General features: G+C 43.3%; 2 protein-coding genes across 3 annotated transcripts; one reads left to right on the top strand and one right to left on the bottom strand.

The window, feature by feature from the left end:
* Window positions 1-1907: 1907 nt before the first annotated feature.
* LOC132078179 (protein BTG1-like) lies at window positions 1908-2901 on the bottom strand. The gene is made up of 2 exons (XM_059480179.1): window positions 2700-2901; window positions 1908-2561 (listed from the first exon to the last, which is right to left on the bottom strand). The coding sequence occupies exons 1-2, from the start codon at window positions 2815-2817 to the stop codon at window positions 2209-2211; spliced, it is 471 nt and encodes a 156-aa protein (XP_059336162.1). The 5' UTR covers window positions 2818-2901; the 3' UTR covers window positions 1908-2208.
* A 3042-nt stretch (window positions 2902-5943) lies between these two features.
* On the top strand, window positions 5944-17676 carry ATRIP (ATR interacting protein). Of its 2 annotated transcripts, none has more exons than XM_059480093.1 (13): window positions 5944-6220; window positions 7381-7463; window positions 8419-8589; window positions 9188-9300; window positions 9597-9757; window positions 10739-10837; window positions 11288-11414; window positions 12155-12883; window positions 13403-13545; window positions 14097-14188; window positions 15041-15121; window positions 15368-15614; window positions 16067-17676. In XM_059480093.1, the coding sequence occupies exons 1-13, from the start codon at window positions 5944-5946 to the stop codon at window positions 16126-16128; spliced, it is 2385 nt and encodes a 794-aa protein (XP_059336076.1). In that variant the 3' UTR covers window positions 16129-17676. The 2 variants fall into 2 exon arrangements, with proteins under 2 accessions (XP_059336076.1, XP_059336075.1); XM_059480092.1 differs by having other exon boundaries at window positions 7378-7463.
* Window positions 17677-18209: the final 533 nt, after the last annotated feature.

Raw genomic sequence — 18209 nt, 5'->3', positions numbered from 1 at the left:
AAAAGCAGCAGAATCCATCATGGCTGGGTTAGCCCAGGCTCCTCTCTGCTCATACATGGACAGACACTGAAGAGCCTGCTGTACCTTCCTGCACCTCAAAGCACACCCAGCAGCTGGAAATCACATCCTGACTCCCAAGTCATCTTCAATTCCACTTCAAGTGTCTCCTGCTATGGAAAACCTCCTGTTAAGCTAAAGATTTCACATCTATCTTTTCCAGTGGACTGTTAACATAATGTGCAGCAAGGCCAATTACCCTTCAAATGAAATTTAATCAAAGGAGGCACCTCACCCTTAGCAGATTTAAAGTTATTCTGTTCAATTACTGACAAATGTGTCAAATACATCCCTTAGAGGTCCCAAGGAAATAGGATTACCCACACTGAATATTCAGAGACGAAAAGGAAAGTGTTACTGCCTCGAGAGAACACAACAACGTCATGAAAACCGATTTCCAATCTTATCTAATAAAAAGGCAATTTGCCAGCAGACCTTTAACATCCATTTGTTAAAGTAACCCAGAAACTTATTTATTGGAGTGATAGACTAGAAACACAATCAATTTTTAGAGTTTTAATTACTAAGAAAATGGCACCATACATTTCCCCCAGATTAAACAAATACCACCAGACAAGCCTGCCTCCAAGATAATAAGCAAACAGCAAGAAGCAAGCCACAGCTTTTTCTAAGGCAAACAAAGAAAAAACCTCTTTGTGAGCTGGAGTTCTGCCCTTTCCAGTTTGCCCAGACTTGCCCCTTCCCTCGCTCTGTGTTCTGCCATGGTATTGACATAGCCCAAGGAGGGTTTTTTTGCTGACATGCTCACACCAGACAAAGCTCCCTTTCATCAAGTGTTCCACTGTGCTCCAACACCAGGCTCCAGAAATCAGCAATGCCAGGCAGCCTTCTGTGGCTGAATTAGAAACCACTGCTGCTTAGAATAGGAACCACAATATCTGTAAATTGGATCCTTTACTGGGATATCAACACTAAGAGTATCCACATAAACCAGCAACAAAAACTTTTGTTATTACATCAAATCTACTGTGTTTGATACCTTCACTAAAACTTGTATCCATCTGGTATTAGAGACCCTGACAAAAATAAGGAGCTCAAAGCCAGAAACAGCAGGATTTACCTTCCAGAAAAGCCAAGGCAGTTACAGCATTGATGAAAATTTTCACTCCAGCTTCCTACATGGTGCAAGTTGCAGTTTTAAACCCAAACTCCATTTCCTTATAAACTCAAGCTTTTTTTTTCTGCAACAGAGCAAATATTAGAAGAATACTTTTGCTTCCATTCAGTACCAAAAAAACCCACCCAGCTCTCCCCAGATTATTCAGCTGAAGACAGGCAGCCAGCAAGCTTTCCCAAAACTCAGTGTTTTGTTGTGATCTGAAATAAAGATGGATGTTCACTGCTACACCTCTTTAACTACAAAGATTTCTGCAATTATTAGAAATAGACAGAATAAGCTTTAAGAGCAATGTTAAAAGCCTGGGGGGAAAAGAAAACCAAACCAAACAAAAACCCCAAACAAACAAACAAACGCACACTACCAAAACAAGTCAGAAGCATTTTAAGCAAGTTTTTATTTTTCTACTCCCACAACTAGAAATAACCAGACAACTAATTCCCCATTTCTTTTTGCTAAAATATTGGGGTGTGATGGAACCCAGCCCACAAATAAATGCATGCTTTGAAGAAGGAAAAATAAAGAGTTAGTTCTGTGATTTGTGCCTCACAGTCAAACTTGAATGACCCTGAGAGAAGTCTGTGCAGACAAATCACTGGAAAGATTTATGTGCAGTTTGCTAGATCTGTTTCCCACCCCCCCTTTGTGTTATTGCTCTGCAAATTAGAGATTGTTTTTTAGCAAGTATCAATTTTGACTAAAACCCATCATAAAGAGCGCTACAATATTGGTTTTTATTACAAATACGCAGAATTTTTTTGAAAATATAAATGTGTAAAACAATCCACCAACTGTACAGTGCATTTACAGGACACAGCCCAGAAAGGAACATGCAGTGTAAAGAACTGCTTTATACATTTAGCCCTTGGCCACAAAGAACTTGGTAGTACTACCACGACTTTAATGACTATAGGGTGAAAAAAAAAAAAATAAAAACATAAAAAGCTCAGTTATACATCTAACTTTACCATGAGGTTGGGATACATACAACATCGTACAGGGAAGAGTTGTTTTTAACTAGAAACCGTCATCATGTTGTAACTCTTGGAAGGGCTGGATGTGCCAATCCTCCACTCCTCCTTGCAGCTGGTCCTGCTCTCCAGCTGTTTGGCCGCCTTCCCCCCAGGCTGGGGGCTTTCGTACAGCACACAGATAGACCCATCCTCACCTATGCGATAGGACACTTCGAAAGGGTCGACCCACAGCGTTAATTCGCTGGGTAAGAGCTGGAAGAGCCTCTCGTGGCTCAGTCCGATCATCCCCGCCGCCTTTCCTATCAAGGGGTCCATCTTATGGTTGATCCTGATGCAGCGGTAGCCGGAGCCCTTGGAGGGCACCAGGGGGAACCAGTGGTGCCTGTAGTGCTCTGCGGGAGGGAACAAAGAGGAGGCTCTGCGCGGGGCTGCGCTCCGCCGGAGCCCGCGGGGTGCGGGAGGGATGCGGGGGATGGAAAGAGGGGATGGAAAGAGCGGATGGAAAGAGGGGATGCCCCCTCGGCACTCACCGCGCATCGCCTCCTGCAGGCACTCGCGGAAGCACCGCAGCTGCTCCTCGCCGACCCCGCCGGCGGCCCGCAGGAGGCGGGTGACGAACGCGGCCGCCGTGGAGATCTCGGTCCTCATGTCCGCCCCGGCCCCGCTGCCAGCGCCGCCCGGCCCGGCCCCCGCGCCCGGGGGCGGCTCCGCGCAACAGCCGCACGGCGCGGGCGGGACGGGGCGGGTTTGTTGTGCCGGCCGCGGGGGGGCGGCACCGGCGCGGACGCACGGACGGCCCGACACACGGACGGCCCGACCCGCCGGGACGCGCTCGGGGGCACCGGCCGGACGCGGCCCCGCCGCTCATTCAGCCCAACGGAATTAACGGGTGCGACGCGCGGCCGCGCTCCCGGCCCGGCGCTCCCCTCATGGCCAGCCCCGCTCATCCCTCCCTCGGCTCCATCGCCCGCTGCCTCGTTCACTTTCTCTCTCTTTTACAGGACGCAATACAAGCACAGACTAAAATCCCCCTCCGTTTCAAACACACAGCCCCGAGGTGCGCCCTGACGTGCCGGATTTCCTTTCCCTCTACCAGCAAATGAGGAAACTCCTGACATTTGCCCAAAACCCAGACTACTCCTCTCCTAACCAGCTCTCAGGTCTGGATCAAGATGCGGTTTTGTTAGAACAAGTTTTCACCGAAGTGCCATTTGCATGTCAGTACCTCATACTTTAGCAGCTGCTGGTACCTCGTCTGATTCAGTCACCCATTTCAGTTTTGTTTTACTCGTTGTTCTGAGAATCAGAATACAAAATACATTCACATCCACCTTCGTTGTAACAAGGAACACAGAAACACCACTTGCATTGGAGTTACAGAACTCTTGCTAGCATTTAGAATAAACATACCATTAGCAGCACTGAGAACTGTCCAAATCCACACATAAATTGTTAACCTCAATGCTAGATTATGCTAAAGAGCTCCCCGCTTCCACAATGTGTGCACCCAAATGAATAAATGCACAAAGTCCCTGTTATCCCAGTGATTTTACTCTTAAGTCAGTAAAACAAGATACTGCTAAAGCCAGGACAGACATTAAGGGCCCAGATTTTAACTTGCTAGTGAGAAATTAAAGTAATGGTAAGAGTAGAAAGCAAATGAATCAAGCAAATGAAAGGGAGCCAAAAGTATTGCAAGAGTCAAATGGTAATGCTAAAACTGCCCTCATGGATTGAGGGCTGACACCTGGACCCATTAGTCCTAAGTGGAATATTCAAATAAAACAAGAAATTCTGGCTATAAAATGTCAAAAGATGCCACAGTTGTCAGGTAGTGCTAAGGTCGCACTTTGGTTTCTTGTGTTCTCCTCAGGGAGTTTCAGGTTTAAGACTCAATGTAAGCAAGACAAAAAAGTGAGAAATCAGCAGATATGTAACTGTGTTACTTTCATCCCCCTGCCAAAAATGCTTCCATGAGTATTTAAAGCAAATTCTACATCTCAGACTTACCTTGTTGTTATTCTAATCCCCTGCAAGTCATTTTCTTTAGCAGGAACTCCTGGAATAGAGGAAAACCAAGATACTGACTTTTTTTATCTTGTTAAAAATAAAGTCTGTGCAAGTGTTCTACCATTCAATTTTTCCTCAACTTCAGCTAGAGGAAGAGGAGAAAGTAAAACTGAAGATATACCACTCAAACAATATATTGTTATTTAAAAGCAGCAATAATAAAAAACAGTAATACTAGCACAATCTATTAGTTTATTAAACAACAGCAAAAGAACCCCAAACAAACAAAAAGCAAAAACCCAAACAAAACCCACCCAGAATTAAGAACACTTTACTTCAAGTGTTTCCTTGAAAAAGTAAAGTCTAAGTCCAGTTCCTTTTAGATTACTTGAATTAAGCTCTCAAATGTCACTGGAAACATAAGCAGTAGAAACAGAGCACTAGAAATTGCCAGGAGAGGTTTTAAACTAAACAAGAAATTTTGGTTTTATGCCATCTCCTCAAAGCATCTCTCTCTCTAAACACAAAGAGATAAAACCATTCTTAAAAGCAAGAAGAAACTTTTCTTTATGGCAAGACAACAAAGACAAACATTAAGTTACCATTCCCACTAGAGAAAGAAAAATAATTCCAACCATAAATAATGGTACCTTCAGTGCTTAGAGCATCAAACTCTTCCACAATTTCCCCAGTCTGGCACATAATTGAGAAAACAACTTTTTGGAGAAACAAAAACGAAATCTTCAAGCAGCACCTCAAAACTAAAGTGCTGCATGTGCAGTTTCCATCTGAAACCACCCCTTTTGTGTGCACCTGAGCTGAGCAATAATCCCAGCTGCTGGCTCCATTGGGATCACCTGCAGCCAGTTCAGCACGGCTGGGAGCAATGACCCTCAGGGCTTTCCTTGGGCCTCACTGCTCCTCACAGGCTGATCCTGCAGTGCAGGGATAAAGAAAATTATTCCCTGATAATCGAATTTCCCTGCATGTAATGGGCAATGGGGAAATGAACAAGAGAAATCAGAATTCCCTAACAGAATTGGTTTTTGCTTAAAAGACCATCAAGGGATTTGTAAACTGATTTGTAGAAATGAAAATAATTTGAAATCCTGTTTTAAAAATGTGCTGCAAGACTATGGTCGCATCTCCTCTTAACAGGTTTATCAACATAGCTGTGGCCTCACACCCGCCTGAGTTATACAGAGCTGGAAACTCCATTTTTCAGTCCATTTTAAAACAGGCCAAATACGATGACAAGAGATGTTAACGGCAGGAATGTAACAGTGGAGGTTCAGCTCGGGACTTTTGCAAATACCGCATTTCCCTGACTCTCAGGGGCCCCAGTCTATCGAGGGCACTCGTGCCTGCGGCCGCACAGGACAGGTCGCAGCCGCCCTCCAGCTGCCAGGTGTGACGCCACCGTGCCGGGATGAAGCCAGGTGTGACATCAGCGGGACAACCCTCACAGTGACGTCACCGTTCAGTATGACATCATCGCTCGAAAGGCTGACGTCAGCGCCTCCCCTCACACCGCTGAGGGCACGATCCTTCCCGCCTCCCTCCCTTCCAATCAGCGAGGCGCTTGCCTGTCGGCTGTCCGCGACCAATCACAAGGGCTCTTACAACCGGCTCCGAAGCCGCCGCCATCCCATTGGCTGTGCGGGGAGAGCTGCCCGGCGGTGATTGGCGGGCGGCGCGGCGCGCGGGGTGGGCGTGGCCGTGGCGGCTCCGCGGCGTGTGGGCCCCGCGGGTCCCGGTCCCGCCATGGCGGCGCTGCCCGGGCCGCGCAAGCGGAGCGGCCCCGCGCTCTGCGGGGACAGCGGGGCCGCGGCCGCCCCGCCCGCGCTCCGCAACGTCCTTCCCCCGCACAAGCGCCCCAAGAGCGCCGTGACCGGCATCGTGGACCCCTTCGGGGACAGCGATGACTTCACGGCGGACGACCTGGAGCAGATCGACATCCTGGCCTCGCAGGCGCTGTCGCAGGATCCGCCCGCGGGACACGCGTGGCGAGCCCCGGAGCTGCCCCGGGCCGGGCGGCAAGGTCGGTGTGTCCCGGCGGTTGCCCCTCACTGCCCGCGGCTGCGGCGGGGTTTGCTGTCCTTTTAGGATGGCCTGGGTTGGCAGGGACCTCAAAGCGCATCCAGTGCCACCCTGCCATGGCAGGGACACCTTCCCCTGTCCCAGGCTGCTCCCAGCCCTGTCCAGCCTGGCCTTGGGCACTGCCAGGGATCCAGGGGCAGCCACAGCTCTCTGGGCACCTGTGCCAGGGCCTCAACACCCTCACAGGGGAGAACTTCTTCCTAATACCCAACCTAAATCTCCATCAGCGTGAAGCCCCTCCCTCTAATCCTGTCACTACAGGCTCTTGTAAATAGACTTGCTCCATCTTTCTTGTAAGTCCCCTTAATGGAATGGTTCCTGCCTGTTCCCCTGGGCAGCAGCACCTCACGGTGTCAGAGGGATGGTTGGGATTCAAGGAATAACGAGAATAACAATCCCAGCAGGAACATTGCATTGATCTCATGGCTCCAGGAGCCCGTGCCTGGGGTGTGTGTGAGACGAGGGTGCTGCATGTTAAACCTGCCAGATAAAAAACCCGAGTTTCCTAAACTTTTAGCATGCTTTAGGTATCATATTCTGGTAGCATGTTGGCTTTCAGAAGTTTTTCCCCTGTTAATTTCCACTAATAAATGCATAGCATGCTTTGTATTAACAGCTGACTTTCAGTTTTACTTTGAAAGAAACGAAAGCAGGGGTTTCCTCACAATGAACCTTAGAGATCTTGAATAATCCAAGTATGTTGTAGCAACCCTGACATCTGTCACCTCTCCAGGTGAATAAGTTTTCAGTGAACACTTGTTTTTTCATTAACTGAAGTTATCTCAGAACAAATGCTTGCTTTTGCTGTGGGTCATCTTGCTGGTTTAAGATAAGAGATGATCTTTAAGGTCCCTTTCAACCCAAACCATTCTGTAATTAGAAATTTGAAGGGGCAGGGGTTCTTCTGTTGTAAGAATTGATGCACAAGCACTAGCAATGTTCCTGTGGTGGCTGGGTGGGGCAGTTTACCTGTTTGTAATTGTAATAAAATACTAAGATATTCAGATGTATGCAATGACAAATATCAAAACCTAGGTGTTGAGTCACCAGTGATGCACATTCATCATCTGTGCTTCAGATTTTGGCTTTTCCCTGCAGCAGGAAGCAGAGCAGAAGATGGTCTGATGAGAGATGCATTCCAGTTTGAAGTGCTGCAGACACAGCATGAAGAAGTCAAACAGAAGGTTGGCAATATCCTCCCTTCTCCTCTAAATATCATATTTTTGATAAAAAGGTGGGATAAATCCAGTCCCAAGCATTTAATTCTAATCAAGGTGATGTAATCTTTGTAATCCAGGGGTGTGTTAAAATAATTGTGCTAGAAACAGCTCTACTAATAGTAAATTTTATTTCTTGGTCATTTCAGATTAGCAAATGCTAATTTTTCAGTTTTATTTGTTCCCTATCAAATAATTTCTCTGCCCTGTCAGCCAGAGTTGTTTTGTTCAACTGAAAAGGTTTGAGACGTGACTTTCAAGTGATTTGTTACTTTACCTTCTGGTGGTCATTTATGCAAAGATACTCTGTTTCCCTTCCTCCCTTCTCTGTATCTTTCCCAGCTCTATTTTATCCACCTGTATCAGGGAGTTTCCTACCTGTACACCACATTAAATCATAATTTTACAGTTGCAGAGAAGTGTCTTTCTGATGTTTTCTTCTTGCTTTTCTGAGTAACTTCTTTATTACCCCCAAAGTCTTGTCTCTGAGTGGTAGTGGCTGCTCAGGGAGTATTAGAGACACAATGTCATGAAGATTCTGTCTGTCTTAGAGTGCTTGCTGGCTGTCCTGATGGATGTAGTAGTATAATTAAATTATCACTGTTATCATCCAAATAATTAATAAATTATTGATGTGTGTGACTACAACACTTTTTTTTTTAAAAAAACCCAAAAATAATTGCAGAGAAGGGGAAAGAGAAGAATGATTTTGTCATTTTTTAATTATTTTAAAGAAAACAGTAGCTGAGAATGATTTAATTAATAAAAGATTAGAGGCAACATGTGTGGAATTTCTAAGCTGGATTACCAGGAGTATTTTTCTCCCTAGAAATTACAAATACACATAATTTTCAACCATATACTGATGCAAATGCATACTTTTGGCTATATTCATCCTTAAATGTAATTCCTCTGTTTGCAGCTGAAAGAAATGCAGGATGAAATTCTCACTAAAAATGGAGAAATTAAAATTCTGCGTGACTCAATGCAGCAGATGGAGCATGCTATGGAGGAACAGAAAAAATCCTACCTGCTACTGGAACAGCAGAAATCTCAGATTTTGAGTGAAAAAGAAAAAGAGTTCTCCAAAAAGGTTGGTAAATATATCAGTTAACTGCAGATGCTGATTTATGACTTAATGATGTCCCAAAGCATTTAGTCAAACGAAGAACATTTGTGTGAAATTTGTGTGAAACTTACACAATGTTTGCTTTTATTTTCTTCCCTAGAAGAAAATATTTGTAAGAACTTGTTGAGGGTTTTCCCCTGCCAAAATAAAGGAGTAAATTCAGGTGGTGGAAGTTTTCATTTCCTTATGCTTTCTTGAAGCCATCCTGAGAACCTTGCAATTGGGATGTATGTTGGAGTGGGAAAAGTGACAGAACATGCTTTGTGGCTGTGATGAGATTGCTGCTCTGGTTGCAATCATCTCTGAGCAGCCCTGGAGAGGACAGGGGCTGCTCTGCAGCCTCACTGGAGCCATGCTCTGCATGGCACTTGCTCTGTCTTAGCCACTCACAAAGGCTTCCTGCCTCAACTCCTGGCTTTTAGACAGTGTTTACTGGGCTAACATTCCTAAAAATGGAGATGTGGGAGTTCCCATAAAGCAGATGGTGACCTGGAGCTCCCTGGTAACTCAGTTGCACCACTCCTGAACTGGTGACAGTGAAATGCCCTGAACTCCCTTTCAGGTACAGTCCCTGCATTCAGAGCTGCAGTTCAAGGATGCAGAAATGAATGAATTAAGAACACGACTTCAGAACTGTGAGAGAAACAAACACCTTCAGGCAGTTCCAGCAACAAGGTAGGGGGGTTGGAAAAGGAATTTGTGTTCATTTTTGCAATATATGTGTTTAAACTATTGAAGAGGTTTTATTCATGTGATCTAAGATCTAAGATCTATTCTCTTTAAAAAATACAACAAAAAAGTCTGATGACATCTGTGGAATTTGCTCAAAAATGAGCCTTCCTTGTATCTGTGACAGAAATTCAAAGAGTTTATAGTGAAGTATCTCTAAAACATCAAACAGTGCAAAGAAAACAGATTGTTATTTAATAAAATAATTACAAAAGAAATACTGATTTGTCTTTTTATCTTAGCCCTAAAAAGAATCTTGCAGTACAAGTGAAATCAGGAGGATGTTCTCCACAGCCAGAAAGAAGATCTTTTCCTACAAAGGAATCCTTCAATGCTGAAACATCCACTAGGCCATCAAGTTCTTCAGGAAATTTGATGGCCCCGACTACTTCAAACAAAGAAGGTAAACCCATGTACAGCTTGCAGCATTTTTAGTTACATGTAAACATTCTACATTGGAGAAGTATTTTGTGACTGAACAGTTGCAGTCAGTTCACAGTTATTTATTTTGGTTTTGGTTAGGTTTTTTTTTCCACTTTATACCAACTGGAGTTAAATAGCCACGACTGAAATTTGCATGAAGTTCATTTAATTCATACCTCAGTACCAGATGCTAAGGTGACAGTGATGAAGTGGCCAGTGGCTGCAATAAAAAACTTTATTGTGTGATGAACAAAAACATCCAAATTGCTGATCTGTCTTTCCTCATTGCACAAAGAACAGGAAATAATTTGCTTATTTCTTGGTCTGTTAGTCAGCTAATGCATGTTTTGTATTCTTGCTCTAGCTTTTTGGGGATTGGATTTTAAAGGGTACATATTTAGCCCTATTGAAAGAAGCAACTGAAACAATGTACTCATTTCCTCTTTTCTGTGTAGGGCAATAATTCTCACAAAATTCCGTCTTAAAATTCATTGAGTAAACCTTAGGAAATTAATACCTGCATATGGTTGAAGATAGCTATAATATGAAGCAAAAATAGTAGTTTTTTAATAGCAATGGGAAATAATAAATGTTAGAAATGTGGATGTCATCAACTAATGCTTACTGGAAGAGACATGAAAAATCTGAGATGCTGCTGTCAGTTACAATGTTCATGCTAAAAATATGGGCAGTGGGAACTCCAGCAAAAAGAAAAAAATGCAGTAGCCTGAAAGCATTAGTATTGCTATTGTTTGTTGCTATTAGCATTATTATTGCTATTGTAACAACACTCAATATGCTATTTGTTTGAAAAAATACATTTGTTTACTTTTTTCCTGAACTCTGCAAGGCTTGGCCTTGGTTTGCTTGGTAATTGTGAGAAATAGAGATGATTAAAAGATTATCTAACACTGTGGCTGTGTGTACAGATCTGTGTTCTCCCAATCCCTGTTTGTTTCAGACAGGAAGATAACCCAGCCTGAAGTTTCATCCCTGAAGCAGCACAAAGCAACAGGAAAAAATGGTTCCTACAACTCTGTCCTCAAACAAAAAACACAAGGTAATATCATTCTGGTAATGCAGAGATAAAACCAGGGAACATGTACCTTAAAAAAACCACTATAAAGCATTTTCAGCAGTCAGCTCCAAGTATTCTTTAGGGTACTGTCTTAGTGGAATTGCATCACATAATTTCAATGTCTGGAGTAGAAAATGGAGGGCAAGTCACCAGAACACCTGGGATATGTGATCACTCTGCTCAAGCTATTTTGCTAATATGGGATCATAATTAAAAGACCTCTAAATATAACTTGGTTTGTATTTAAATATCTAAAATTAATTTTTCTGAAAATCATCCTCCTGTTAAGAAACAACATTCATAATGAAAAAACCAAACCAAAGTTGAGGTTGTGAGCACTCTCACAATAAGGCTGATCTTCTGAAATACTGTTTTTTTTGTTGTTGTTGGTGATGGCAAATCTTCTCCAAAGAAAATTTTGTGTCCTTCCAGGTTCTATCTTGCTGAATGCACTGATGAAGCAGCCCATAGTCCCTGGGTCACTTCTGGGTTTCTGCCACCTTCTCAGCAACTCTGAGCCTCTGTCTGGAGCTGTGTCGCCCCCCAACTCTTTGGATCCGTAAGTTTTATTTTCTTTTTTAAACTGTATCTGCCACATTCAGCACAGTGGCATTCTCTGTACTAAGAAACACTTGGTCATGCAGGACAGCTCATTCCCTGTGGTAAATTATGCTCTGCTTAGGCCATTTAGTGCAAAATTTGGAACATCATTCTGTATCTTTGATTATCACACATACCAAACACTGGAGCATCCTTAAAAAATAAATTAAATTAGGTTAATTATCAGTTAGGGGAAGGCACAGAACTAAAGTAAAGCTGTGAGCAGCCTTGCATTGCAATGAGGGAAGCACAGAAACATCATGGGTTAAGGGGGAAGAAAATGCTGAAGATGTGATTAAAAAGTTGGTTTTATATCTTCAAAATATAAACTGTGTTCAAATTGTAATGTACAATTGGTGTGCAACCTTTCAAGATATATTTGTATTTCCTGGTAAAGCATTTTAAATATGAAGATTGGATATGAATTATAATAGTTCTTCACTTTACAGAATTAGTACCTGAAATACCTTTGCTTTTCAGATAGGTTATTTTATTGGTGATGAAACCTGGAATGCTTTGAAATTACTCTTCCATGCAGGCATCAAGGAGTAGGATGATGTTTTTCCCCCTTTATTTCCTATGTTGGAAACAGACATCTCTTAGTTCTCTGGCTTTTCTATTATTCAATTCATATTATGGATAACTTGGATTTCAAGTCTGTTCTTGTGAAGCATTTCCCTTTTACTTTTATTTGGACAGGAAGCCCACACAACTCCCCAGCAGCAGGACAACTCAAGAAGGAATCGCTCCTCTTGTATTCCTGCAAGAAGCTCAAAAACTGGCAATGACAGGACTGAACTTGATTGCTCTGGATGAAGGATTATGTGAGGGAAGGCCAGCAGAAGGCCAGGGAGGGCTCCTGCCCCTCACACAGAGCAGGATCCCAGGTGCTGTGCACCTCCTGCCCTTGCTGGAGCACCACATCGGTGCCTTCTGCCGAGCGGAGCAGCTCGGGGACACGCCAGGGAATGGAGCCTGTGGCACCCACCCAACTGCTGCTTCCAGAGCCAGCACAAACACGGGCCCAGGCAAGGAGGACTGCAGGCTAAACCTTGAAGAAACTACTCTTGTGTCACTGGGGATCCTCTATTATCTGGTGTTCTACAGCTGGGATGTTGTCCACACGTTGCTGTCTGCTGAAATGGAGAACAGTTCTGCTGCTGGAGATGAACAGGTTTCCAAGATTGACAAAAATGTGTTGTGTGACAATCAGTGTGACAATAAAGAAGAGAGCAGGACACAAGGAGGGCTGGCTGCTCCACAGGATCCTCCCAATACTGATGGAGCTCAACATTCTTTGTTTAAAAAGCTGCTTCAGATTTTAGCTTTTTCTGCTGCAAGGGGTTCCCAGACTGACAATATCCTGTGCCAAAGCCTAAAGGTTTTGGTAAAATTAGCTGAAAATTCAACTATGGACTTATTAATAAAGTAAGTCAGTAATAGCTTTAAAATTATTTCAGAGTCTGTTGTTAAGTAGTTTTCATTCTCTGTTAAAACTCATCTGGGCAACTTCTACTAAAAGATGTGCTATGTATGAGAGAAATCACATCTCAGATCATATTTGAGAAGCAGCTGAGGATCTTGCTACTGCCTTTGCTGTTAATGAGTGTAATAATCATCCCTGATCAGTAACGAGGTTTGCTGATGATATTCATATGAAGCAGATGCTGTTGCCTCATTGAAAGTGAAGAAGCTTTGTAACACTGATTTTGGGGTTTTTGTGATTGCTGGGAGGTGCATAAGGAAGAAAAGCACAGGATCTCATTCTGGCAGGTATAACTGCCAGAGTGAACTGCAGAGTGACTGCCAAAGTAACAATGTTTTCCAGCATACTTTGTATGTTCTGAATAGCTTAAAATGCACAAATTATGATACTGTCTACGGGAAAGTAGTGTATTTCCAACTTGTGACTGCACTTCCCTTTTCTAACCCAGTTTTGTTTTGAAGTTTCCAGCACTTAGTGAGCTCTCAGGTGCTGCAGCGCTGCCTGCGGCCCGAGACCCCTGTGCCTGCCGTGCTTCTGACTGTGAGGCTGCTGGGAGCCCTTGCTCAGCACCACCTGCTGGCTGCTCAGCTCTGCTCCCATTCAGGTAAACCCTGCAGCAGACACAGAACTGTTACCATGACCCACAGTAATGCTAACAGGCCTTGCTCCAAGGTGCTGAAACCTCAGAAGGCCACAAGCTTGCTCTGTTACCTGAAAACTTGTTTTCTGCTTATGATTTGGAGAGTGTTTGTGTTGTGGTGTCTGTCTAAAAGCAGTGCTTTTGATAGCCATTTTAAAATCACTTTCTAGAATGTGTATTTAAGGTTGATGAGGAGAAAGGGGCTTTGAGGAGTTTTGAAGTTAAATTTATCTGTGCTCATGGCACTGCTCAGAGATTCCAGTACTCTGCATGACAGATGATCTCTCTTCAATTCCTTATGAATGAACCAGGACAGGATTACCACAAAGGCAAAGATAAGGTTTAGGGGTACCAATTTCCTCAGCACTGCTGAAGATGTGGCAAGTAAAACAAGAAGCTGAGCCTGTACTATGAGCCCTAGGACAGAACTCAAAATGTTTTCTTGCCTGATAGCATTAATTTTTGTCATGAACAAGTGGCTGGCTGGAAAAAGAACAAAGTTCTCTCTGTTTCAGACACCTGCCTTCTCCTTGCACTCTACATGTACATAACATCAAGACCAGACAAATCAGCATCTGAAATGCTTTGGCTTCAGCTGGAGCAAGAGGTAACCATGGCTGAGTGTCCATGTGCTCTTTCCTTCTTCTTCCAGTTGGGGGAGTGGGAGGAGCAGGATTGTGCACAAATTGTCTGAAAACAAGTTCTTCTCTAGCTGAAATACAAAACTGCCAGTATGGGCTTGCAGTAAGGGATTACATTGATTTTTGAAAGGACCTGCCTGAAACTGAATCAGTAACTATCCTTGAAGAGACCATTGCTCATAAAAGCCTTTCAAGTCACTGAAAAAACCAAGGGAGACCCTAGGATGGCTGTAGATGTTCAGCACTAAGCTTTATTTTCCTTTTAGAGCAATAGAAGAGTAAAAAGAAGCAAGATTTGCATTTCAGTTTGATTGTATTTATAGCATTTAAAGGCATTCTGTTAGGAATCTAATTATTAGGATTTATATTCCTTGCAATGAATGGAAATGCTACCTTGCTGTTTTAACAGTCATGATTATATATAGAAAGAATACCTTTTAAACCTAATTTGTGTTGTTTGTACAGACAGAAGTGACAACAGACTTGTTTGAGGTTCTATTTGCTCTACTTCTCTCATTTTAAAGAATTTGGAACCCTTTCCATTACCCCCAGCTGCACTGTTATAGTAAGTGTAAACACATTATTTGTATGCAGTGAATTAGAGGCCCCTGACCTTGTCAGCTTTGCTCATAAGAAAGTTGAGGTTTCTGTGCAAGGCAAACTCTGTCTAGGAAGTGTTACAGGGAAAAAAACCTGTACAACTTTGAGGATAAAAGACATCAGCTGTTAAGAGAAAAAAATACCCCAAGCCTATTTGAAACTAGGAATGAATTATCCTAAGCTGGCTCTGACTCTAACCCAGCCTGTGTTTGTAACAGACTCTGAGGCTCCTGACACGCTGCATGTGGTGCTCCAGAGCAGTTTTATTTCCTGGCACAGACTGTCAGTGCTACCTCGAGGTATGTTCCCCCAATTTACCCTGCTGACAAATTCCCAGTACTCAATGCTGAAATTGCTTTTTGCCCTTTTTATTTTTTTGCTGTAGAGAAACAGAAGTGTTGTGTACTTTAGAGGAAGCTGGCTTTGTCTTGTTAGAAAATATCCTGACATTTGAAAGTTTGAAGAGATTAAGCAATAAAGTTCATATTGAAATTTCTGCTCCTATATTTTTGCTTTGTGTGTTGAGGCACTGTTTTTCCTTGCAGGTGGTGAAGACACTAATTGTGATGCTGCACAGACAGTGGATGAAGATCAGATCTGAGAGCAGCTTGTGTGCACACAGGGAACGAGTTATTCAGTTTTTAAGGGATGCTGTTTTACTGCTGCACAGCCTGTCTCAAAAAGATAAACTGTTCCATGAGCACTGTTTGGAAGTTCTCCATCAATATGACCAAGCCATGCCAGGCATAAGAGCCATTCTCAAAAAGACTCAAAAACTGAGTGCCTCTGAAGGTAAAAATGTGTCACATGTTGGCTTTTTTCCATGTTGCAGAAATAAAAATCACTTTTCTCTTTTAACAAGTACCACAGCTGGTTGTTGCTCAGACCTCTGGAGGCAGTTTAGACTGGATATTAGGAAGAAATTCTTCCCTGTGAGGGTGGGGATGCCCTGGCACAGTTGCCCAGAGCAGCTGCTCTGTTCCTGGAAGTGTCCAAGGCAAGCTTGGATGGGGCTTGGAGCAACCTGGGATAGTGGAATGTGTCCCTAAAAAAGGCATTAAAGGAAAGAAGGGGAGATGTTTGTGTGACAAACCCAAAGACCTGTTTGCATGGAACCTTCAAGAATGTTATTTGCTGTGGTCTTCTACCATCAGTATGTTCTAAAATGCAGATACCAGCTATAATTACACTGTATGAAGCAGGGAAAAAATCATCCTCTGAAACATTATTATTTTTTGTTGCAGAGCTGATTTTGGATGAATTGTATCCTCCTGAGCCAGAAGAGCAAGGAACAGACTCCAGCTAGCCAACAGCAAAGATCTCTGTCCTTCCTCATCTGAATCATCATTGCCAATGTAAATGTGAACTTTGAATCATCCTTTCAAGTGCTAATCTTGGGCTGCACTCAAACACAGCACAACTAAGACACTTTTCACTGTTGCAATTATTTCAGTGCTATCTAAATGTAGCTGAAAGCAAAGGAATTCTGATGAGAGTGATACTGCTGTGCAAACTCACTCAATGGTTTATGACTGGTTCTGGTAATGAATTCCATCCTGTATGAAACCACTGTGAATGGAATGGAAATTTCTCTCTATTCTCCATTTTCCTGTGACTACAGCTGAACTTGTGGTGCTGAGGTGTTTGGCATCACTGCATTCATATGAAAGCCTTTTGAAAACCCTTGTGCCTTTTGTAGCTGTACCACTTCTTCCTTGTGTGACTTCCAAAATTTTCATATTGTTGATATTAGTAAACAGTTTATAGTGATTTTAAAAATCCTTCTAGAAACAACTTAAGAATTGGCAGTTCACTACAGGGCTTTGAATTTCTTGCTGAGGATTGATGAAATTGAGGTCAGATGACCAATCTCCTGAAAGAGGAATTACTGAGATGCCAAACCAAACAATACTAGAACTTACATTTTACAATTCACCTTAAAAGAGATGGCACTGTTGAGGGTTGCATCCTAGGCAATAGAAGGATATTTAAATGTGTGCACAATGCCTGGGATTTTTGGTCATGATGAAGATGGAAGAGCCTCCCATCCATTGCTAGGATTCAGCAGCAAAGGTTGGAGGAAGAGCTGCTGCCCCACCTTTGAAGTGTGCATGACCCTCACTCACTGTCCCACTGGGCTGCAGGTCACCAGCTGGGCCTCAGACCCTAAAAAGGGAAGTGAGTTATTAAAATGAGCCCAGACCTGTGTTTAGATGGGAGAGCTCTTTTCCATTTTCAGCAGGGGCTTGGTTAAGAACAAGCCTGGATCCAGCAACCAGGAGAACAAGAGATTGCATGAGAGTGAGAAGGAAGCCTTTGGAAAATTGGGAGACATTCTATTCTCTGGTCATTGCCAAAGAGGCTGTGCCCTGCCCTGCAGCAGAGAGCCCGCTCCAGGGTGCTCAGCAAGCTCCTGGCTTGGCTCAAAAACTGGGATAATAATCCTGCACCTCCAGAGGCCCAAAGCTCCTTCCTCCCCTCAGCCTGGGCTCAGCCTCCTCCTCTCTGAGCAGCAGCTGCAGCAGGCAGGGCCAGGTCATTTCTGTGAAACACAAGCTGCCAGCTGCTCCTCTCAGTAACAGGTTTCAGGTCCCTGGTAGCATCTGGAAAACTGCCATGTTCCTGCTGAGATGCACCAAGGAAGGATGCACAGGCACAGAGCAGCAAAGCCTTCCAAGCCCCTGTGTGTGCTTGCATGGTCACAAACCTGGAAGTGTCACCAGGCACTGGACAAGACAAGCTGCATTTATTGGTGTGACAAAAAACATTTCACTTGTCTATGTAAAATAAATAAGCAAATAAACAAAGCAACTCAAAAAAAAAAAAAAAAAAGAGAAAAACAACCACCAAACAACATTTCCTAGTCTTCAGGATTAGAGGGAAGGCCTGGAAAGTGCATGTAAAAGCCCTTTCCTTCCTCAAAACCAAAAAAAACCATTAGGATAATACCTTAAGAACAGCCCAATGAGCAGGAGCTGTGGTAAAGCAGTATCTGGCCATGAGCCTGCTGTGAGGGGCAAGCTTAGAGCTGTCCTCACAAAGATATGACAGTCACAGTTCCTCAGATATCCTAAAATGCAGTGATCATCAGTTTTCAACAGTTGTCATCACTTAATTTTTCTAAACAATTTGAGTTTATAGAGATAAGAGATGTTTAACCCATCTGGGTGAACAGACCAAATGAACTGTTAAGAACTTGGACAAAAAACAGTTCCCTAAAGAATCCCAAACTGCTGGAGCAATCCAGTTCTAAAAAGTTGTTTTAAAAAAATCCTGGCTTCATCTAAAGGGTGTGTGTATGGCAACTTGGAAAAAAGGAGAAGTAGACTATTGCTAAACTTTATATAAACAGAAGAGTTATCTCTGGAAAAAACTGGTAGGAAAACT

This window comes from Ammospiza nelsoni, chromosome 11 (genome assembly GCF_027579445.1).
Source record: "Ammospiza nelsoni isolate bAmmNel1 chromosome 11, bAmmNel1.pri, whole genome shotgun sequence".
In the NCBI taxonomy this organism is placed as follows: Eukaryota; Metazoa; Chordata; class Aves; order Passeriformes; family Passerellidae; genus Ammospiza; species Ammospiza nelsoni.
The sequence above is the reverse complement of the archived record's forward strand: the minus strand, read 5'-3'. Positions and strand labels throughout refer to the sequence as shown.